The 24,784-nt window shown below is 39.3% G+C and overlaps 2 protein-coding genes across 7 annotated transcripts in view; one reads left to right on the top strand and one right to left on the bottom strand.

Moving 5' to 3' along the window:
• Positions 1-24,784, top strand: part of TBCD (tubulin folding cofactor D) — a 120,975-nt gene that overhangs the window by 30,983 nt on the left and 65,208 nt on the right. The gene's annotated exons all lie outside the window — the stretch shown is intronic.
• Positions 1,384-11,036, bottom strand: ZNF750 (zinc finger protein 750). 2 transcript variants are annotated; one of them, XM_033139516.1, is made up of 3 exons: positions 10,768-11,036; positions 4,427-6,002; positions 1,384-2,470 (listed from the first exon to the last, which is right to left on the bottom strand). In XM_033139516.1, exons 2-3 carry the CDS (start codon positions 5,830-5,832, stop codon positions 1,768-1,770), a joined length of 2,109 nt encoding a protein of 702 aa, XP_032995407.1. In that variant the 5' UTR covers positions 5,833-6,002; positions 10,768-11,036; the 3' UTR covers positions 1,384-1,767. The 2 variants fall into 2 exon arrangements, with proteins under 2 accessions (XP_032995407.1, XP_032995405.1); XM_033139514.1 differs by having other exon boundaries at positions 1,384-2,473; positions 10,768-11,034.

Here is a 24,784-nt window from a genome sequence, read left to right on the forward strand (position 1 = left end):
TCTGTGTTAGAAAGCTATTATTCTCACTCGAAAGAAGCTGAACCATTTCTGCCGGGATGTACCCGATTGCTTGTGTAAACAAAGGTTTCAGAAAGCGATCTGTTTGGTTTCTGTATAAGGGGCATGCTAACAGATAATGAGTGATGTCTCCCACCTGAGGTTGACCACAAATACAAAGTCTGCATACAGGAAACATGACTTGGAAACACAGCTCAATATAGGCTTCTCTTAAGGAAACTGGTGAGAGTTTGGTGCTCTGTTCTCAGGTGTGGATACCAAGGAGGGGAAACTGGTGTTTCTAATTAGTTTTATGTGCCTTCTAGATTCTGTGCAGAAGAGCTAATCCTTTAGTTAGTACTTATTCAAGGTCAGCACAGAGCTGAGTTCTGGAAAGTAATAATAGTCTATAACAACTTGACAGGCTGCTTTCCAGTGTTGGTTAGCACCCAATTCCATAACAGAGCCGGAAAATGCTCCGTTGGCATAGTAGCAATTCCTTTAATAATTTTTTAGCTGAGCGCAATCTGCTCTTGCCTTGATTGTTGGCCACCTGAGTTTGGTATGAAGAAGAGCTGCTGATATTTCTGATGGTAGAGTATATAGCTTCTGAAAAAAAATATTCTCCCCTGTTTCCAAAGCTTTAATGGAGTTTGAATCAGAGCCCCAGATTTCATGCTTGACCCCCTGCAATGTTTTGAAGGCATAGCACCATTTAAACCTACTCTGACCCTCATTTCTGTGTTGCTTTATAGTTCTTGGATGAATAGCAGAAGTTTGCAGTCAACATTGGAAATTTGAAATTTCTCCCACAGTCTATTTCAATTAATAGAGTTGAATGCAGCAGAAAGATCAGTAAAGGCTTTATAAAGATTATTCTTAATGTTCTTAGTGTATTTTCTTTAGTATGTTTCAGAGTAAAATGTTGATCAATGGTACAGTGCCCTTCTCTGAACCCAGCTTGTTCTTCACGAATAATGTTATCTGTCCACAAATAATGTTATCTGTAACATCAGTGAAATCAAACTATTGTAGGTATTGCTGACCTGACAAATGAGTTTTAAGATAGTGTATTATTGTTGTCCAACACTGCTTCACACATTTCTACACACTAGATTAAGAAGGATTTACAGTAGAATTATAAAAAGACATGACAGCACAGTTTAGATTTTGATTCATGGATGGCATCTTTGCTTTGTGCTGTTTGATTTTGGATAAAACTGATGCAAATCTGTATGTTAGCAAGAATTAATATGAAGACTTCCAGGTCCAGAACTCAGCAACTACTAAGCTTTAAAAGCAAATGGAAATTGTCACAATTAGTTAAATTATAGAATAATCAACAAAAGCATGTTGAATAACAAAAACTAAACTAAAAAGATTTGAGAACATTAAGTGAGTCACAAGCAACGTATGATACTCCAATGTCATGGATAAGATACTCTTACTTTTATAGTTTACACCTTTGGTAATAAAGGTGGATGTAAAAGTCATTCCACCATAGTGCATTTAAGAAACATCATTAGCTTCAGTTTACTTTTAAATGTTCGCTCAAAAAATCAGGATACAGTCAGAAAATATTCAGGATGGTTTAAAACATAAATACAAAATTAAGAACAGTTTATATTTACATGTTACAACCTGTATCAAATGAGTCTGCCTGATTGGAAAAATAGGAATTGGTACTGAAAACTTGTCTTGGCTTCCTGGTGGATAGCATGCTTGTCAACTGCTCTTGTATGTAGTTGGTAGTGGATTAAAAGTGAAGTATTACGATACTCTGCTTCTTTTTCTCAGAGTAAATACTCTACTGCAGTCATTTGTTTGCACTCGCTTTGTTCCTTGTTGCAGTTTTGCCACTTGTCTTTGATTGGTCCTTTTTTGTCCTTTTCCTTTTTGACTACTGTGACAGTCCTGAGTATCTGACGGTTCAGGAGCTGAATCTGTATATTGAGAGTTGCTGTCCTGATTACTTTTCTGTGCACTCTCTATTTGGACTTTACTAGGACTATAGGCAGCTAACTGACAAAGAGCAACAGCTGCAGTTTGTTTCTGCTCATCACAATGGTCAATTGTCCTAACTTCCTGAACTTCTTTCCTCTGCATTACGTTAGGGACCTTATCACAAGAATCTTTGTCCATATGATCCTTTGGGCTGCAGGCCTCAGTTTCCAAATGTCCATTTTCAGTTTTTTGAGGTCCACTGTCTTCAGCTTCATATGATGACCTCTGGAGGGATTGTTTTATGTTGCAGTTGTCTTTTACAGAGAGATTCAGAGGCATTTCCTGAAGTTCCATAAAGTTCTGGTTTTCCACATGGAGAGCGTTTTTGTACATATGCTCATTAACGTTTGCATCTGGCTTTTTGGAAAGATTAAGTGGTACTATCCCCGTGTCATCATCAGAATTGGACAGAGGGTCATCGTTCTCATTACTTTCATGCTGTATATTTTCATTTTCATTAGTGACATCACTATTGGGGAAGAAAAGAAAAGAAAAATCATTGAAAAATTCCTTTATGTAATTAAAATCCGATATAGGACTAGTATGATATTTTGATTTACAAGCAATGCAATGAATTGATCTAAAAAGGTATCAGAAGAAATTGTGCTATAGGGTAAATGTGTTACAGTGAGTAATGTTTGGTTTGCAACCTAGTTTTAAATTGCTGTAAAGATGAGCATTTTTTTAAATTTTTACTGCGATAAATTAAAATAATTTGTTGCAGCCAACCTATTCTCCTGGAACATATTGAGAAGGAAATATCAACAATGTTTGAGGTCTATGAGAGCAGGGCACAATAAATTGGAAAGCTGGCAGGTGGTCCAGTCTGCACATCATTGTAAACCATAGTTAATGATTGACTGTGTATATGTCAATCTCATCCACTTTGCTTCTCTCTGTAAGCGCACAGGAGAAAAACACTAAGACTCCTGGCTTAGTGTTACATTTGGACCAGGGATTTTGGTTTGTTCTGCCCAAAGAGACCATGATATGTAGCCAAGGTTTGTTCTTGGGCTTTCTGGTTGTGATTTGTGAAACAAACCATAATCCATGGTTTGAGTATAATACGGTGGTGCGAATCATGATTTGGTCCTTGTGTGTGCAAACAGAGAACAGTAAAGTGGGCAAGATTGGCAGTTCACTATGTTGTACCATGCCAGGAGGCCATTACCTTCTGTCCTTCTTTAAAGATTGGGAAAATAATGAGAAAGAGAGAGAGAGTTCACCATATCCTTCAGTCTTGTTGCATGGGAAAGCAAAAAGGTTTATTTCATATTAAATGCCCTTCCCACTGAGATCATCAGCAGAGGTCTTCCTCTATATCCCACCACTGTCATGAATGCAGTTGTTAGGGAAATAAGCAGGCCTTTGCTGTTGTAGCTCTTGAACTCATTCTCTCAGGAGATTAGCTCAGTCCCCTACAACAATAAGAAGTATTACATTTGCCATGTCTTTGGCTTTTATTTTTTCTGCCTGGTATGTTGCTTTGACATAGGTTACTTTGTGCTACTGTCTTGGCTTCTTCCTGTTTGGTATTTCATCATTTTAATAGTTCTCCATTTTATTATTACAAAATTTTAATCTTTTTTTATCACATTCAATAGATGAATGTCTGCCTCTACCTGAAAAACAATAATCTAAGGCTATACTATGCATTCTTTACTCAGGAATAAGCCCCGTTTAGTTCAGTGGAACTTTGTTCTGAGTAAAAGTGCGTAACATTAGGTTGTGAATAGCAACATTCAGATTCAAATAGGAAAAGCAGCAGAGATGTTTAACACAACAATGATCAGTATAAAAATTAATAGAGCAAATATCATTTTACTATAATTCTGAATAACCACTATAATTACACCATCTCCAAGCATATTTCATTCACTCTTTGTCCACTTCTTTTTTAAAAAAAAAAAACCCAGCTGTAGGGAACCTTTGGCCCCCCAGATGTTGCTGAGTCCATCACATCTGGCTATTGGCCATACTTGCTGGGACTGAATGGAGTTGTAGTTCAGCAACATCTGGAGGGCCAAAGGTTTCCCACAACCTACTCTAAACTGATAAAGCACCCTAACAAAGTTTACTCAGAAGTAAGCCTTACTGAATTCAATTATGTTTACAGGTAGTGGGGCTATAAATAAGTCTCATTCAATTTGATAGGACTTACTTCTGAGTAGACATGGTTAAGCTTGTACTGCTTTTCACCTGCATATGTCCTATCTGCCTTGGGTTTACAAGTTTGACATTTAATAAAAACTGCCCCAGGAGTCCTTGTGTGATGTAACCTAAGGGCATGTTTGATCTCTTCAGTGTTTTGAAAAAACCCCACACAGATATTATATATATATATATATACACACCCTATAATATAATATAATATAATATAATATAATATAATATAATATAATATATAAAAACTTTATATATGTACCTCCTGGGTGTGTTTCCTCTATCCTCCTTTGTAAGAGGCTGAGTGGATTCATCTGTACTTTTCCTCACAGGTCTGAACGCTGTGCAGTTTTCTTCCGTTGGATTGTACTTGTTAATAGATGAAGACCTGCTAGAAAGGTCAAATAGGCCTTCACAACCTTGACTTGTTTGAGTGAAGTTTGTTGGGCTGGGTCTGCCTGGGGACCCTGTTGCTGCACTTCCAGCACGGGGGCTCATTTTTGCATTCTCTCTCTCATTTTGTTCCTCTTTGGAATGACTTTTGGCATGTAGCATAAGGCTTTCTTTTTCCAAATCATCTGTTTTTTTGTGAGAATTCAGTGACTGTAACCTGGCAGGGCTTGAAGAAGCTGGATATAACAAGGTTGTTTCTTCCATTAAATGAGAACTAGAGTCTCTGTTAAGACCTGTAATGTGTGGTAGCCTGTAAAATGCTGATTCTGCTGGTCTACAAAGTCCGTATGGTACTGGGGGATTAGGATGATACTGCTGGAATAAACGGTAGTGTTCATAAGTTGCTGGATTTATTGGTTTAGGAAGTGGTCCAGGGTGAGGAAGAAAATGTCTCTGATCTTGAGAGCTGTAGACAGAGAGCACTGAACTTTCACACTCATGAGAGTTTCCAGGAAGAAAGTAAGGTGCATAAATGGCCAATCCATGCTCATACAATGAAGGTGAATACTCAGGAATTATAGGCTGCATATAAGGTGGAATGGAAGGGAAACCTTTCGTAGGTGGAATTTTATGAGTAAATTCTGGTGCAATAAGTGTGGAAGCTGTTTTCCATGGGTTGTTTGGAGCATGAAATGCTGACTTTGTGTGGATTGAAGGGCCTTTGTTTGAATCAGAAAGAGACGCCAACTGAGATAGCTCAATGCTGTCTTTACTGTGACGATGCTCTCCTACTGGGACAAAAGCAGAAGGTCTTACAATGCCTTCAAGACCAGGCTGTGTGTTGGCTGTATTTTCTTCTTCATGACCGACAAGAGTTAATTCCTTCTGAATTGATGGTGTTTGCCCATTTACTAATTTACCTGTTGCTTGGTTTTGAACCTCCATGTTTTCCTTGGCATCATCTTTGGGAAAAGCACATTGAGGTTTAGATTCAAGATTTGAGAGGGGTTTAGAGGAAGTTGGTTTGGCTCCAGGTTCCGCCTGATTGATCTGCTTAGGCTCCAAGGAATTTGACTTTGGACACTTGATAACCCGATCCTGCTCAGACACTAAAGTAATTGAGTTTTTGCAGAGCCCATACTTCATGTGGTTGAAAAGATGTGATTTCTCATTGCAGGTGAAAGGGCATTGAAAACACTTGTACTTGAATGGTTTTCCTGGAGGCCTTGGGATGTAATGAGGTTTTTTTGGCTTACGTTCTTTGAGAAGGCTCATCTTTCTGTTTCAATGATTAGACTTGGTGTTTTCCTTGTCCTAATTTATAAAATGTGGTTGATATCTTAAGTTTTCCAGATTTACTCCTAACTTTGAAGACACACTCAAAAATAATTATTTGAAGCCATTTCTTCTGGGGACATCAGAACAACACAGCACGCAACAGGAAACTGTAAAACAGAAATTGTAATATTAGAATTTGAGAACTGAAACAAATACATATATCAAATGCTTTTTCAAATGCTGTGTGGCACATCATGAGAAACCACCTGGTTCAAACCAAAAAGTCAATTTCCAACTTGGAAGCCTATGAGCAGGGCATGATGCTGATGACTATTTCCTGTTTCATGTCTCCAGCATCTGGTATTTTTAGGTTTACTGTATTGTGAACATGAAGGTCTCATGAGCTGTCATCTACGAGTCATTAATTGACCTGTCCTCTACAAATTTGTAAACCCACCTAAGTTAGAAGCCATTACCTCATCCTGTGGCAGTGAATTCCATAAACCAACTATACACTGTGTGAAATAAATTATATATCAAAGAATTAGACTACCAATATTGTAATTTCAATTCCTTATCCTAACATCTAGAATTCATCTATTTCTCTATTACTGCTTATTGAGTTAACAATTTTCAGTGAGTTGTCCACCTAAATACTAATTTTTTTGGGGGGGGGGGTAAGTCATAGGCAATTTAGACCACATTAGTTAATAGGTGAATCTAGGACTCTTTGCCCTAGTGTGCATTACTTTGCACTCACATTGAATTTCATTTGCCATTTTGTTGCCCATTCACCCACGATGGAGAGTTGTTCATCATCTGCTTTAGATTTCACCATCCTGAATAACATGGCACCCTCAGCAAACTTGGCAGTCTCATTGCTCACCAAATTCATGAATTACAGGCATGAGAAAAGTGAAGCTAATGTAGAAGACTCTTAGATGCCTTTGCAAACATGATTATCCTCAGGGAAAGCACACATGTCTGTAGGTAGAGCTCTAATTAACTGGCCTGAAGTTCAGGGGTGCCTACTACCTGAAATTCCTGTTGGATTAATTAGAGACAACGCATTCAAACAACAGTGGTGGAACATCCACTTAGGATGTGACAGGAAAAGATGAAAGCAGAGCGAGAGAGAGAGAGAACTGTAGGTGGAGGAGACGAGGAGGAGGGAGGGCGGGGCTTGGTAATAGTAGAAGCTTGAGTACAATCCAGTCCAGCCTGTTGGGGAAAGAGGAAGAGATTCCTTGATGGGGAGAAGTAGGGTGGAGTAGGTTTGACTCCATCCTGGAGAGCTGACCTAGCTCTGCTATGGAGCAAACAAGCTTTTAATCGGCCTAAACAAATATTTAAGTACTAACTAGTGTGAGTAACTTTTCAGCGCACTACAACAAGCCAAATTCTGAATGCTTAGAAGAGCACATTCTCCCAAATTTCTTCTTTTAAAGTTTGAGTGTGTTGCTGTTGAAATGACCTTGCATTCTTTGCTGCACAGCTACTTTTAAGTATGTGTGTGTGTTCCCATATGGCCAGGTATAAATCTGAGTCAAGCATCCACTGATTTATAGGGGCACAATCAACTTGCTTTCCCTTAGAAACCGAAACAAGTGGATACTTTTAATACAGGCTGGTGATTTTCTCGGCAGATAAGTCAGACGGGCTTGTATTGACTTGTTCCATTATGTTCGCTGATTCTGAAGGCGTGAGAATCTTTCAGAGTCATGTTCTCATGATTTTATAGGATGTGTTATGGCAAAGATCTAAAAAGTGATGATTTCATCATGAACTGTAAGCACCATTATCAAAATGATGACTGTTGCAAAACCACATACAGTATCTTGAGTTACCCGAAACTACACTAATACCACTTGTTAGTTTAATAGGGAAGCCTGATGGCTTTTTATTTTTATTTTAAAAAAAACAAACCTTGCTTACATTGCTGTTTGAATTAGAAATTAAATTAAAATAAATGAATTAATGGGAAAATATTCAAATGAGGGGACTATAAGTAATGATAAAAACAAGAGACCAATAGCATGTCAAAATAAACAAATTTATTACAGTTTGAGCTTTCGACTTTAATCTCATTAGATTTACATAGAAGGCAGCTTCATATATCTGATAAAAAGCTCATGCCATGAAGGTGTGACATGACTCTTCAGCAGGTAATTATATAAGTTGAGTTTTTGTTTAAAATAATAGATATATAGCCTTTTAGATTATTTATTTTGTTTATATTTTTATTATATTATTCAATTATTAATGCATGGATTTATCATTGGTTTAGATTATTAAAAGAAAAGCACACTGCTTAGTCTTTGTAAAGCACTAAGGGACTTATTTTAGTGATTTCTGATGGAGTCTGGGATCCAAAGGACTACTTAAAGGATGCTCAAGAGGGATTTTTATCTGTTTATAAGCAGGTCCAACAAACTAAGTTCCATCAGTTTCAGAAGCAGCCATTTAGTGTGTGAGTGGCTGCTGGTAGAAAAACATTGGATCCCACCCATAGAAATACAAATAAAATAGAATCACGGTTTGGAAATATTCTAAATTCAAATAAGTGCATCACAGAGTTAATGAATTTAATTATTTTGTTTCTATACATGCACAGTTTTATTTAGATAGTATTGTTAGAAAATCAACACATTACTTATTATGAAATGAGATTCAGCAACAACAAACAAACCAGTTTTTGGAGGGTGCAGGTTGAATTTTGAGTAATGGTGTAGAACGAAAAATGGAAGAATTGTAACAGACTTGGCGAGTTCAGTTTATACCAGTTATACCTTTGTGCTAGCTTGTAAGTCCCAGAGCAAATAATGCATTAAGTTACTGTTGTCACAACAAACTATTCCCCAAGATTACCAAGTTAACAGACTTCAACTGTTTTAATTATACAAATATGTTATATAAGCACAATATTGATATTGCTAGATAAATATATCTATTCATTTTCCTAGTGTGCAGAATGCTATATTATTTTATGGCGGTAGATTTACATTTTAATAAATTAACATTTGCACTGTATGATCTCTCCATGAGAAGCAGAAAGCAGTATGGTACAGTACTATATATGTTTGCTAAAGTGCATTAAAAGCAATCCTGGATTTTTATTTTCATTTACAGGAAAAGTTGTTTTTAGAGGGAAAGTACTGGTATGCTCCCTTATATCTGAGTTTGCCAGACTGAATTGAGGTATATCATTCCAACTCAGAAAACTCAGTAACCAAACTTATTTCTGGAAGTATCCGCTTCATCTGTTCTTCCAAGTTGTAGTGGAAAACACTGTATACGAAGTTACTTTGTTTACTTAGATGGTTAGGATTTATTTACATTATGTTTAGAATTGCAGCAATAAGCATTCCTATTACTGTACACATTTAATTGGACATAGGGAAATTTATTAGAATTTTGTGGGGAGGTTTTTGAAGCAAACTGCAGTTGTTGTTTTTGCAAGGCAAATCACTGTGCACTGCAAAATGTCACTTGGTGGCTTTTGGATAGGTGTAAAAAGATAGTTCCTGCGCTCTACTCCTACCCTCCTGATTGCAATTTCTTTCATATTGTGCTAAGCTTGGCTGTCCTTTACTATTATCATTGAACCCAGCAATTGCAGCAAAGATCAACACCACCAGAAAAGAGTACGCAGTTTCATTTGTCTGTAAATTCTTTTTTGTTTCTTTAAAGATGCAAAACCAGCAACATATGGCTATTACAGGTCACATAAAATGAGGAATATTTTTCATTGAATAAATGTAATTGTTGCTTTATCCTTCTGTGTAGTAGCTTACTTTTTAAAAAATACAAAGGGACAGCTTCGGGTTTTTTTTATTGCAGACAATGGTGTAATTATCTTGCTTAATAGTTCAATGCTATGAATGGCTGCGCAACCATTTCTGAAGACCATTAATACGCACACGCTTGGCTGCTGTTGCAGCATTCTTTTTGGTGATATTGATCTGGCTGACGAGTCCTCACTGGGGTGGAGCATTTTGAAGGGCATGCTGTGATTAAAATATTGTGATGTGGCATTATTGCATAACTCAAGATCATGCCATTGTCACCTATCCAGCTTTTTGCAAGAACAAGACTTCTGAGTTTTGTTCCACTTTAGATTTTACAGTGGTTGACTGCACTTCCCTTCTGGGCTTTTAATCTTTAAAACTAAAATATCGACTCTTCCAAAAATACGAATTTGTGCATGATAGAGGACAACAAAAGGACAGACATGCTATAGAGGTCAAGACGGACTGTGGGGAAGAGGCATTAAGATTCAGATATATCTGTGTAGCAAACATCTGGTCCCAATACTAAAAATAAAATTAGTTAAAAATAGCTTAAAACCATTTTGAGCTAATAAGAATAAGTCCCCTTAATCATTTTTGAATGTCTAATAGACAAGTGTAAATTGATTCTCAAACTATGTTTTCTCTCTCTCTGGTCCTCTGTATATAAAATAAGTATTTCCATTAACTGAAGACTGAACTAGGACAAATGTAGCAGTAGAATTCTATTTGAGTAAAAGTTAGAAACCTTGGAAATAGTCCCCCCTTTTACTTATTAGAAGTAAATACTCCAGTAGAACACAACATAATAAGCTGAACATAATAATTTAAACAAGGAACCTAAAATACGTACCTTTAACTTGAAAATAAAGCATGGGTTCTTAATCTAGCTTTCAACCTCAAGGCTGCCATAGTAGTACAGAAAACAAGATTCTTTTTTGGTGGAGAGAAAATAGTATTTTTTTTGCTTTTTAATTTAAACTTGCTGAAGAAATGCACCTGCTCGTAGAGGAGTTGCCTTTCTTGAGAGGACAGTAAAACACAAGCACAGGCTAACAACTTAGCTAAAAATTCCTTGTTAGTTGATGGCTTTTCCTTTTAAATCTGTTTTTTGTTGTTGTTGCTGGTTTTAAAGTCCACTCACCTGTGCGTTTGGGAACTGAGGTCCAAGATGTTCCGAGTTGTTAAACTGTTGCTGTCAGTGTTGAGAGAGAAGTACCTGTTTGCTGCTTGATTAAGTGAAACTGAAGGAGGCTGTTTCAATGGGAGGGACTTAAGAGTGTAGGAGTCGAGCCCTGAGGGTGTAGAGATGCACCTGATATTACTTCAGCCTGAAGCTACAGTTCATGTGTTTCCATCTACTCTTTCATTTGATGTTACCTCAGCATCTGAGCTATCGAGCAGCAGCACTCTAGTCATGTTTGTGCCCTCTAACAAGCAAGTTTTTGTTTCTCCCACTGAGTTAATAATCTCCTGTCAAGGGGAACGGAACACGGTACAGACACGTTTCTCAGTTTAAGATCTTTAAAACCATTTCTAAGTGAGAAGCAGATCATCACGAAGGCTTTAAAAGGTTATAAAACAGTAGAAGAAATTGTAGGCTGTGGCACGGGACGTTTCTTGCTTTGGTCCCCCCCCCCCCCAATGTGGTGGATTTGTGAGAATACTTGAATGCTGCAAGATTCCTCCTCTCCCCCTCCCCTCCCCGCAGTTGTCCTCATGATAACTTCTGCCTGGGAACGGCGAGACAGAACTAACTCAAAGCCTACTTGCTGTAGAAACCTGCCAAAGCTTGCCAGGAATCGGCAGCCAATTGCATTGAAATGGAAAGGAGTCACCTCTGTAGGAAACTGAATATTTGCTTAGTTTCTCTGTTCAGTAGTTCGACTTCCCAGCCACTGAACACACTGCATGGTGATTGTACTATTATTGTTTGAGAACTCTCCACCATATGTGAAAGAAGGGGGGGTGTCAGTACACCATTGTAAAAAATAATAACTGACTGCAGATTGGGCTTCCTTACTCTGCCCCATTCAGTCATGCCCTTTCTTCCTTTCCCCTCACGTGACTGTCATTGACTCTTCTCTTCCAACTGTTTGTGGGCTGTGGGCTATCCTAGTTGCCTTTTTAACACTGGGATAGAGCCACAAGCACAGCCTCCGTAGTGCAACACTATTGGACAGGGCAGCATTATGGAGGCTACCTGCAAGACTCTCTTAACTATCTAAGATTCAGTACCATTGTAAGTAAAATGAGAGAGCCATGTAGTAGTCAGTGTGCAAAGTGTTTTGGCAACTATGCACAGGATTCTCTCCTCGTAGAATTCGTAATGTGCTTTGTTGCTTGCATACAGTTATTACATGGTAAGCTGACTAAGTGAGTACTAAATTACAAGCCAAAGCTGTGAATGAGTAAGACTAAGGTGTTGTTTTTTTTAATTTTAAGATAATTTTATATGGTTTTTAGATCGATCTATACCCAAAGTGAAGGCATGATCTATTCTGCTAACCTTGCACAATGTATAATCTGAAAATTGTTTGTTTCAGATTGCATAATTTGAAAGTGTTGTTAATTATATATAAAACCCTGTGTTTTCAAAAACTGTGTTGTTTAGTATTAGATCCCCCCCCCCAAATCTCCCTTTCCATACATATAGGTGCCGCCTACAGCAGTGTTTGTAAGGGGTGTGAGAGAGAAACAGTGAGAGAGAGAGAATGCATTTTGGTTACTGAAACAAATGAGCCAATGCTACCTAGCCTCTGTTTAGTGCATAGGTGATTAGCTGTGGCAGGATGGAGATGTGCACCTGGAAGCCCATCAAAATTCCCATCCTGTTGAAAGTCATGAAATGTGGGTGCACAATACTTGCATCAGGATGCAGATGCCATCCATCTGTACTTACTATGGATTTGCATCTATATTCTGTCTCAACTAGTTACAGGCCAAGAGGCAAGTAGAGGGGGTACTGATCCACAGCCAGTAGAAACACCAGACTTTCATTAAGTTTTTGTGTCAATTTTCTTGCGGCACTAGTTATGGGATTGGAAATGGAAGCGTCAACTTAATTCCTTGTGGTCTATCACAGTGGGAATAAGGCAAAATGTGCCCTCTACTTTAAAAACAACAACTCAAGATGAATTGTACATTTATGAGGATATTTATGAATTTTGCATTCTATGAGTGTTCAGAAATGCCAGTTCCAGCTCACTGGCTTCTCTTATTTTGACAGATGTTTTGCACACACTTTTTAAAATTTAGTTTTGGAGCCATAAGTAGTATGTGTATGAGATTTTAAAGGATGAGTGAAATTCTTATGAAGCTGAAGTTAATGTCCAACACACCATTTTGTATTTGTCCATCCCACACTAGAACTGTCAAGAAGAGGGGAAGCTGCTTTTGTTCCATATGAGATCTCCCTCGGTTTTTTAATTTCTCTCCTTTACAAGTAAAAAGGTGCATAGTCACAAGTCTCTGAGAAGGTTGCCACTGAAAGCTAAAATTAAGTTTCTTTGTCACAATGGAAGAACCAGGAATTACAGGGTGTTAAGGATCAGAAGGATAATGCACATGGCCAACACATCAACCGGAGGTCAGGCACCAGATCAAATGTTCAAGGTTCATAGAGTCATAGAATTGGAGCGTTGGAAGGGACCCCAGGGGTCATCTAGTCCAACCCCTGCAATGCAGGAATCTCAGTTAAATTACATATGACATCTGGCCGGCCAGCCAGATGGGCAGGGTATTATTATTAATAATAATAATAATAATAATAATAATAATAATAATAATTATTATTATTATTATTATTATTATTATTATTATAAAACATCCAAGGAAGCAGAACCCAATACCTCTCGTGGAAGTCTGTCCCACTATTGAACAGCTGGTAGTGTCAGGAAGTTATTCCTTGTGTGTAGTTGGAATCCCCTTTCTTGTAACTTGAAGCCATTGGTTCAGGTCCTACCCTCCGGAGCAGAAGAATACAAGCTTGTTCCATCTTCCATGTGATAGCCCTTTAGATATTTGAAAATGACTTATCATACCTCCTCTCAGTCTCCCCTTTCCAGGGTAACATACCAAACACTCAAATATTCCTCATAATGCTTGGTTTCCAGACCCTTGATCATCTTGGTCATCCCCCTCTGCACACGTTCCAGCTTGTCAATATCCTTCTTAACTTGTGGTGTCCAGAACTGGACACAGTACACCAGGTTGGGTCTGACCAAGGCAGAATAGACACTAGACTTATGCAGGGTCATAGCAATCGCAGCATCCTTTTCTAAGTGTTCACAGACCGACTGTTTAATTTTCTGTTCTAGGACCTTTCCTTGTATCAATGTCAAGCTCACCAGTCATAGGCAAGTGTAGATTAAGAGCCAGGCAGAAGATTTAGTTTGAAGGAAGCAGTAGAGGGCTTTATGGTGATTATGATCTGAGGGCGCAGGAGAATACGTAGAATGCTTCTGCTCAAAGAGAAGATGGATGGACTAATGGGCTGACCTAGCCTGCTAATTCACTTGGAGAGTCAGATGGCAGTAGGCTAGGAGGTCTGCTACTTCTTTTCAGGTTGGAATGACAGCCTGGTCTGCCTTTTCCTTAAGGTCTTGTCTGTGTGGCCTGTTAAGGACCCAAAGTGCTGGAGGTGCAGAAGGTAAGCTGCTGGAGGCCCTGGTTTAAGTTCCCCTGCTGTGCCTTACACAGTGTAGGCTTGTGAACATCCCCTAATAATATAGGGTGGGAATTTAACTAATGAGCACCACCAGCAGAAACCCATGCAAGGACTTCCTCTAGTGCAACTGTGCTTTCTCCCATCTCATTTGCCCCATTGGCTGTGGGAGAGGGTCGAGAGAACCCCCAGAACAGCATGGGAGGAAGGAGAGGGCAGATTGTTTTTTCCATCAAGTAAGCAGACATGTTTGTGTTAAGAGGGCATTCTGCTGAGTGAATTTCTCCCCACTGTATTGTCAATTCCCTTCTTGTTATGCATGCGAACAATGATATGATTTGTTGTTGTTTTTAACAATACATTCTAGCATCTACTTTCTACATAATACAAATAAATGCTAAGGTGTTTTCACTGCAGACTGGCAACTGAGTCCCCAGAGTTTTTAAGGTGGATATACTGTTGATAGACAGGTGACGGCCATTTTAGGTGTGTCCAGTTGACATGCAGTCACCAATGCACAGGTGCTTTTGGATCCAGAGGAAGGGAGAACAGGAATGGAACGGGGTGGGGGGTTTGCTTATATGTGCTCCGCCGATGCACACGGGGCCAGGAACAGAACGCCTGCACAAAATGGTCACTGCCTGTACTATCAAGCCCACAAAAGGTTGCATAATCAACCCATCCAACAAATACATTTTCCAGAGCCCATGCTCATAATCATCTTCATCTATCTATCTATCTATCTATCTATCTATCTATCTATCTATCTATCATCTATCATCTATCTATCCATCCATCCATCCTATGGTTTGATGGGGGATAGGGTTGATAGTAGGATCTGTAGTAAACATCTAAATATACTTGTCACTATTCAACATCAGAATGCCATTGTTCTACACCTTGCCTTTCAAAATTTCTTCATTAGTCTTACTGCAGACCACAGTTGTCAGCTCTAAGCCTGAGCATCCACTGCAGCTTTCTTTCATCCTAAGCACCTTTCCCACTGTTTACCTTCTAAAGTCCTCTTGCATGTAAAAAAGGGTTGCTTGCCTCATCCTGTCAGCTTCATTAATCCTATTGTTCATTTGTCCTTTTCCTTTGACAAAGGACACCCCCACATTCCCCCCCTCCCCTTCTGATTCCACATGTTGGCACATTGAATATTCTTCACTCATTAACTCCTTGCTGTTAATTTTAAATGGACTGGAGAAGGGACTGGTGTTTAGAAAATCAGTAGTTGACAATAGTAGGTCAATTCCTTTGCCCTACCGATAGTGTCTTGTTCTTGACCTGAAGATGGTTCAGTATTTTGTTGGGGGGGGGTAGGGATATGATTGGGCAGGTGTGACTTGTGCTTGGGACCCCAAAGGACCTGGTGAGGCTTGACAACCCTTGCTGTATATTCTGTAAGTTTGTCTATCTTAGTTCTCTTTGTTTCTTGCGCTGTTGAATCCGAGGGAAGCCAGGGTAGCGATGTTGGCCTCTGGGCATGATCCTAGTGCAGCAAAGAGCTTATTAAAAGCCAGCCACTCCCTGGAAGTGGTAGCTGCTAGGCAGACCTGCTCAACTGGGCTGTAGCTGAAGTAGAGCAGAATGTGCAGGTGTAGCAGGCATTGTATTAAACTGGAGGCAATAGAGCAAAATACCTGGATATGCAAGTTCAGGGAGTAGAGCCTTGGAGACAGGATGCTTCTTGTTTTTTTCACTAATGAATATAACTGGTCCTGGTCAAATTGATATTGGCAGCTGTTTTTCCATTGTTGGGGTGAATTTATTGTCCTTTCAACTAGTGTTGTATAATTATTATAAGCATGTAGACCAGTCACCTGATAGGTGACACCCATTAAAAGAAGATGAACGCAATAGTCATATTGGAGGCGATATAATTCCAGGCTTGATGCAACGCTGATTGTTATCATTGTTATTCTCCTAACAGTGCGGCACTTGGGATGAATTAATGCCAGCATATTTGGAGTGTCATTTGGAAAAGTGGTGTCTGTCTGTCATCTTCCTTTTAATCAAAGTTGCTATGTTTAAAAGTACACGGGTTCCACTATGTAGCTTAGGACCTGTATCACTTAAAACAAACTTTAGCTTCTGAGATTCAGTGTACTTTGAGAAAAGGCATTCAGAATGTTTTGTTAGTCTCTTTTCTTCTCAGATGTGTCTGAGAAACTGCATCCTCTCAGAGAAAGAGTATTTTCATTAGTATAAATTCTGGAGACACGTGAAATATATTGGAAGTTCAGTTTTACAGAAAGTAACATAATCACAGGCATGGGACTTCTTTAGAATAATGTAGCAATATTTCAGCTTGTTGTCTGTTCCCATATATAATCTTGTCTAGATGGTAGTTTCTTACTCCTTCAGGAGATCCATTTTATACGATAGTATTACCTTAGATAAATAGGAGAAACTAGTTTAAGAACTAGCTGTACCCCTAAATTTGCAAAAAAAAATTTTACACAATCTCTTTTTAAGTGTCCTCTCTCAGTTCTGTTTGCATAATTGCTGACTTACATTTAACACCTTTTGAGACACTCTTTTGTCCTTCCTAGTGACTTTAATCTTCAAGTTTGGTGGCATGTTACAAGTCAGAGCAAGTTGTCTAGATAATACCCTGAGTTACTAGGTAGTACAAAGGTTTTCTATTGGGGAAAAATAAAAATGTTTACATCTTGAGTCATCTTAAATTTTCTGACATGAAACATAAGAATTAAGTTGTGGATCACTTGTAGCTGGGGCTTACCGCTGGCTGATTTGAGACTCAGTATATTGGTCTGCTAGTGCTTTTCCTATTTAACATTAGTTAGCAGGGTGCTGTATGCTATAAAGACACTGGATAGGATCACTGAATTTCTTAGCCATGAAACTTTGAGATGGAGTGTTAAGAGATGCTGTGTCTCTCAAGCATGATGCTAGAGATGGTGCCCACTTCTCTTGCTGTCAGGTTGGCAAAGAATAGGCAAAATGAATATTTATCATACAGGGGAGAAAAGCAGACTGAGATGAAAGAACCACAGGGCAGGTGATAACCAGATGTTGTTGGACTACAACTCAGCCAGCATGACCAGTAGTCCAAGACTATTTGACTTGCACAGCTAATGATCAGCAGACAAAACTAACCAAGTTATAGTCATACCTCAAGCTGCGTACGCTCCATGTTGCGTACGTTCGACTTATGGACCTCCACGACCCAGAAGTCCTCCCCGGAGCGCACACGATGTGCGGGTGCACAGAAGCGCAAAAATGCGCAAACTTCCAGGTTTTTTGTTTGGGGGGCGGGGGGCGTCGTGTTAAGCACGCCCGTGTTATGTAGTGCGATCCAGAACGGATCGCGTGTGTAACACGGGGTACCACTGTATAGTCATGTTGGTGAGGATTCTTTGCTTCCAAACTTAATTTATTCCACTGGTACTGATCAGTAAGCATTGGTACACTGCACTACCTATTTATGTATTATGTCCTGCTCCCAATTCCTGCTAATTACTTAGATTGGTTTCTATGTTCCATGGAAGCGGTGAAAGTAGTTGTATGTTCCCCGAAATTTCAGTACTTTTACAAAGTGTGGGTGTGCATTTCTGCCACTTCATTAGGATAAATATACATACAACATTTTTGTTCACTAAACAGGGCATGTGGAAGTACATTTTGCTCATACAACCTTTTCTCTCTCTTACCACTTCTGTGAATTAGCCAACATGGCCTTTAATGAAATAGCTATGATTTGGGAGTCTTTCCCTTGCTGCTTTTCTTTCCGTTGCACATAGTGTAAAGTTTGTCCCAGGTTCAGCACGCAAGCATAGGGGTTCACAAATTTTGGCTTGGCTTGAATTCTCTTGAAAGGACAGCTGATTTCTTCCCATTCCTGGGAAGCTTCTGCAGACAGTGATAGCACTGGGATGGGTTTTTGTATAAAAGGAAGGTAGAGCCTCCTCTCGCTTCCTCCACATTCTGCCTGAAGAAAGCGAGGGTAGTTCAAGCAAAAGCCATGGCCAGGGCTTTTGTTTGAAGGGAGTCACTTGTTGCTGCTGAGGAGATAAATTAATTTATGGTCCCCTGCACATGCATAAAAAGGCAGAACATTATGCCCTCTAGAAAAGCGGCCTTCCTAGATGCTAGGGGTCATAGAGCAAACCTGGAAGAGATTGTATTGTACAGGATCTGAACCAAGAATGTCTATCTAATTAGACAATCTCTCTTTGAAACAAATAAAAAAACCTTTTGGCAGATTCACAGAACTTATTCAGCACAAGGAAGCACATTTAAATATTGCTTGCAGGAGAAAGGACTTGGCTAAATGGAATACTATGGGTGGTATTCAATTAAATCCTTTGGCTAGCACCTCAATGTTCTAGAAATTCGTTGGGGATTTTTGATTTTGCTTTTCCTTTCATAGCTTTATTTAGAAAACATTGTAATGCTCATGGTTGACTTGTTCAGAAACTGAGTTAAAGAACACAAGGAAAGGATGCTTTTCTCATTACTTTAAAAAGGTATTTTTGAACTCTATAGTGATGGGAAGGCAGAAGTTGTTTCTGTGCTTCATGGGATTCAAAGTAGAGCGTCCTGTTGCAACCTGTAGTTAATGTTGTTAAGTTAAGGAGGGTGGGATAGAACAGGTGCTCATTCATACCTCTAGGCTACACGTACAGGTGACTGCATTTTTAAAAAAGAATGTGCTGAAATTCAACAAGTGAATCTGGATTCTGTCAGTTTTCCATGTACAATATATGCAACCTGCTAATTACATAACAATTCTTTAATTTGAAAACTTGTGATTATGATAATGTTTTTGGCTACATCAAATTGATTACCGTATTTTTTGCTCCATAAGACGCACCTTTTTCCTCCTAAAAAGTAAGGGAAAATACCTGTGCGTCTTATGGAGTGAATGGTGGTCCCTGGAGCTGAATTGCCCAGGGCCCAAAAGCAGATTGTGCTTTTTGTTTTACAAAGAGAAAAGGGAGTGTTGAAAGGACCCCGCTCAGCAGCTGATCAGCAAGAGATCGGGAGAGAGATAAGAGTCCCGGCTCCCTTTCAGCCCCGCCCTCCTTTGTTGAATGTGCTGCAGAGGAAGGTTGTTTGTTTCCCCAGGACATGTGACTGGCTGATTAGATTATCTGACTGGAAACAGTAGAAACAGCTCCCTTAAGATTTTTCAGAAATGTGAGTTAAACCCCATAAAAATGGGGCTTTTCCTCTTTGCTTTTCCCCCTTGCAAAAGGAGCTTTGCTTTTCCCCCTTTGCAAAAAAAGCTGCAAAACCTTTAGCTGATCCTCAAAAAAAGGGCCTTTTGCCTTTGCAAAAACAGCTGCAAAACTTTTAGCTGGTCCTCAAAAAAGCCAGGGCTTTTCCCATTGCAAAAAAGCTGCAAAACTTTTAGCTGATCCTCAAAAAACAAACAAACCCAGGTCTTTTAGAGGAGGAAAACCAGAAAAATATTTTTTTTTCTTGTTTCCTCCTCTAAAAATGAGGTGCGCCCTATGGTCCGGTGCGTCCTATGGAGCGGAAAAATACGGTATGTATATCTTTACCACCACATAAAAAGTTAATGGTAGTTTTTTTGATTTTGATAATAAGAGTGTGAATGGTTTTGAAATGAACTGTGAATGTTTGAACAGTTGATTTGAGTGTAACATTATTTTGAGAGGATATCACAGAGAGGCATATCCTGGGTTAAGATCATTTTTTTGGTCTGGATACATTGCCAAGTTCAAAATAGCTAATAGCATATATCAACAAAAAGAAAAGAAAAGAACCAACACATTATTACTACATGGGCAAATTCATGTACATAATATATCTCAAATTTTACTTCTGCCCATCCTTCCAGCACGAAATGTGTACATGCACACAAACATATTTTGACAGTGTCTTAGATAGAAGCAGACATTCTTCTTAGTGGGCAACAACAGAATGGACTAGTGAATAAAACTTGTATGTCATGATATGTGAGAGCCAGGCCTCCAAAGCATCTTAATTGTTAGAGCCAGCATACCTCGCTTAGCTGCTGAATGTGTTCTGGGTTATCCTAACAGCAGACCCAAACTTTCCTCAATACTCACCCTACCTTATTTTCCTCTGATCCTTTGAGCTGTCAACTACCCATATCCTGGTGTCAGAAATTCTGTGGTACTCCTGACTAGTTATATTTGCTTAAGGCTTAAAATGCATTGCTCAGAGTACACCTACTAAGTTGAGTTACTGGAGTTCATTCGCCCATTATGACCCAGCCTCCCTGACCATGTGAAAATCTTCTTTCATTGCTTATAGGCAATAACCATACAAAAAGTGACACGTGTTGATAAACTCTATGGCCATGTTCGGATATTTTGCTATACCATGGCTTAATGCAATGGAAATGAGCTTAGCCACCTCCCAACCTTGGGAATCTTTGCGCTTTCAGTCCTGTTATCTGAAGGGGGAAAAAACAACTATGGCTGACATTAATTATGGCTAGTTTAAAAGAAGCCACATTCAAAACATGGTTTCTGAAGCAGGCTTCTTTAAACTAACCATACTTTATATTTAACCATAGTTTCCAGTTGGGATGATGTAGGAAGCCATGGTTTGCTAAAAGCAGAAGTGAAAGCTTCTGAATTGCCACTCTTGTCTATATGGGAGGAGAAGACGGGAGGGGAGAGTGCTTGAACATGGGGGGGGGAATAACCATGCCACACTAAAGTTCCATACATGGCCTACATAATCAACAACTTTATTATGCTGTAGAATTGCTTCTTGAGATGCCTAACCTTTTCTTGAGGTACAAAACGTAGTACAGTAGCTCCTGCCTGACATCTCTCATCTGTGTTTCCCAAGATGAAGAATCATGTAATGATCAATAGAGCTTTTCTTTCTACACTTGTTAGAAAAACCAACATTTCCCCCTGGTTTTATTTAAGTCTGAGGTGGAAAGTACAGCGTAAACAGTAATATCAGTAGCAGTAATGTTTAATCTCCACAAGAAGAAATTTTCAGCAGATTTTCAAAAACTGCCTCCAGGGGCTTCTTTGTGTTCTTGTATAACCAGTTAAATCCATTTTTTTCACCAGTTTATTCAACACACTTGAGAACAAGTTAAACTACATTTTTCAAGACAGTTTTAGTGCTGCCAGGTTGTTTTATTTTCTTTCACCAAACAAAAAAGAAAAGACCAAACTTTTTGTCCTGCGATGTGGTTTTCCCATGTAGGGTAATTTTGTGCCTCTTAAAAGCAGTTTCTTTGTCCTCCTTAGACTGTGTTTTTTCATCTTAGGCATTGCAATGGGTATATATAGATGACTATTATTATTACTGTTGTTATTAAATTTACATCCCACCTTTCATCCAGGGACCTGAAGGTGGCACACCCTTCCCATTTATACTCATTTTATCCTCACAAAAGCCCTGTGAGGTACGGTTAAGCTGAGCAGCAGTGACTGCCCCAAGGTCGCTCATTCCTGCCTGAGTAGGGATTTGAACTCTCGTCTCCCAGGCCATAGTGTGACAGTCTAACCACTGCTCCACACTGGTAAAAATGACTTTTTCCAATTCTGAATTAGTACTAACACTGTTCTGTGACAATAAAGCATTATTCTGCATCAGTGCAAATAACAGATCTGATTCTATTCATGCCTTTTCCAATGTTCTGCTATTGTCTTTCCTGCAGGCCAGAAGAGTTGGGGGAGATTACAGTGGTACCTCAGGTTACAGATGCTTCAGGTTAAGACTCTGCTAACCCAGAAATAGTACCTCTGGTTAAGAACTTTGCTTCAGGATGAGAATAGAAATTGCGTGGTGGCGGCAGCGGGACGCCCCATTAGCTAAAGTGGTACCTCAGGTTAAGAACAGTTTCAGGTTAAGAACGGACTTCCAGAACAAATTAAGTTCTTAACCCGAGGTACCACTGTACTTATCCTTGAAAGGGACTGTCTTTGCATCAAATTTTGAGTGCACTGTAATATGTTAAAAATATTACTTGTGTCATGAAGAACTCTACACCATGTGATAGCATAGGCATTTGCTGATTCATACTTGTAAGCATGTGATGATTTTGCAAAGGAATCTCTAAAGTTACTACATAATAATAATAATAATAATAATAATATAAATTTTTATTTGTACCCCGCCCATCTGGCTGGGTCTACAAGCTAACGCCTTAAAAAACAGACCACAGGGAATATTGCAAGAGTACAGTGATTTGTATTAATTCCCAGCTCAACTTCAAAGTGTCTAAGTTGATAGAGAGGCTAATAAAACTAAAACAAAAAACCTTGATATACAGTCCTTTCAAGTCTCAAAAGTGCTTCACATAGTTGCAATCTTTAGGACAGTGGTATTACCCCTTCATTTCAGACTGCGAGAGGGCAGCTTGCCTAAGGCTGTCTATTGAGATCATTGCATAGGTGGGATTCCAACCAGAGATTTTCCAGTTTGTGGCTTAAACTGCAATCCTAACTCCACCTACCGGGTACCTGGTAGTAAGCTCCATTGAATTTAGTAGGAAGAAGACATCGTACAGTAGGATTGCATTGTGAAGTCTCTGAGCCACTGCACCACATCTCACCACCTCTGATGTGTTGGCATCTGTCTGTGTGTTGGCAGACAGATGTGTTGGCATCTGTCTGCCTTGAGAGACAATGGAGTGTGTCTTGGGAGGGGGGATGTTGTGGGGTGGACAAACTACCCTAGAAGGTGCATGACGTGTCCCCGATCAGAATGTGTACCTCCTAAAACCGAAATATTTGAAGCTTATGGCTCTCTTTTCCCCTCTCCCTGGCCTTTACCTGTTCACCACAGAAAGAAGTATAAGAGTTAAGTGACTTTTATTTCCCCTGCAGGCTGTTATTTCTGTAGGCTACAGCAGTTGATTAAATTACATACTGTTCAGTAAGCAGTATGTTTGAACTATATTACCTGACTGGCAGATGCCAAGAGAAAGCCTTGTAGGGAAACCTGTGTGGTTGGTAGGTTTTGGCAGCGGACCATTGGAACTGTGTGAAAGGTTTAATTTAGAAGCTTCCTCAGCCTCGCCAAAAAAGAAAAAGAAAAGAAAAACTGTAAGACCGTAGGGTTGCTGTTTAGTGTATTGCTGTTGTCTTGTATAGTCTTTAGTTTCATTGTGTTACACACCCTTGATATAATTTCAACCTTTTGTGCACGATTCCTTAAAATTATAATGAAATACAGGAGGTGGTTTGAAAGCCAGTTATTACATTGTTTTTTTTATTGCTATCTAATTCCTCTTTGGAAATTACAGAATTATTTGCCACAGTGGTTTCTGTTTTTGTTTTCCTGAAAGGGAGTTCCATGGTTCAGCTTTTCTCAAGTGAAGTACAGATACTGGTTCTGAAGGCATCATGATACAACCTCCTTAGTTTTGGCAGAATTTCCTGATCCAACATCTCCAGATCAGTAGTAGGAAATCCATGGATCATATCCTGCCCACCAGGCTGTTGCTAGTAGCCCACCAGCCCCTGGCAAGATTGGGTGCCTCTTCTCTCCATCTCAGTATTGGGCTGATAAGAGATTTGAACCTTAGCTCAGCATAGTAATGGGCAATATGAAATGCCTTCTTTGGTCTGCCCTGAGTCAGCTTCAGATCAGGCTCATTATAAAGCAGTTTTGCACATTGAACTGATAAATAATAATAAGCTTGAGGAAAGGAGAAGTTTCCAGTTTGATTTGATGAGAAAAATAGAACAGATGCTTAACTCGCATTAAAATGAACGAGATCCAAAAGTACTTAACTTTGGCCAAACTGTGCAGTGCATGTGTCTAGCAACTATTACTTAGAGCAGGAATGGGGAACTGGATGTGGATTGTAGGCCTGAGCATTATCTCCCCCACCGCTTAAGTCTGTGACCTTCTTTGCTTGCATGGCTCTTGCACCAACAATCACTTGAGCTTTACATTTTCGCAAGCCTCTTGCGAAGTACTTACAGAGCACTTTGCATAGGGTTTTGCAGCACTGCCAATCAGCTCATTGGTGGGGTCTGCAACCCCTCTCCCCACCTTTTGGTTTGGCCAAGTCTCACCAACACCAGTAGAAGGTGTAGAAGTGGGTCAAGTACAGAATATGCTAACTGCATCTCAAGAGGGAGCAAGGTGTACTCTGCTTGAGGAAGGGAGTTAAGTAAAGCCCCTCTTGTGCAATAAAACTAGACAGATGATAAGCTAGAAAGAAAGGTTATTCAGTCAAACTTTAATCTTCATGTTATTGTAGCATTAGAATTTTATCTGTGTTGAGATAACTAAGTTTTGTTTGAATCATTTAATCAGTAAAAACAGCATGCAGCCCAATCTGCTGCGTGTTAACAGACAAGGAAGGGCCACTGAGTTCAGTGGGGCTCACTCCCAAGGACTTCTGAGTAATCATGCTTAGGCTTGCAATGCAAAAGGCTCTTAACTCTTGTATGGACAGCTGTGGGAATCAGAAATACAAAGCTTGGTTGAATGCCATTAACTTCATTTTAATGGCATTTACATGAATTTGGCAGGTTTCAAGATACGG

This window comes from Lacerta agilis, chromosome 2 (assembly GCF_009819535.1).
Source record: "Lacerta agilis isolate rLacAgi1 chromosome 2, rLacAgi1.pri, whole genome shotgun sequence".
NCBI lineage: Eukaryota > Metazoa > Chordata > Lepidosauria > Squamata > Lacertidae > Lacerta > Lacerta agilis.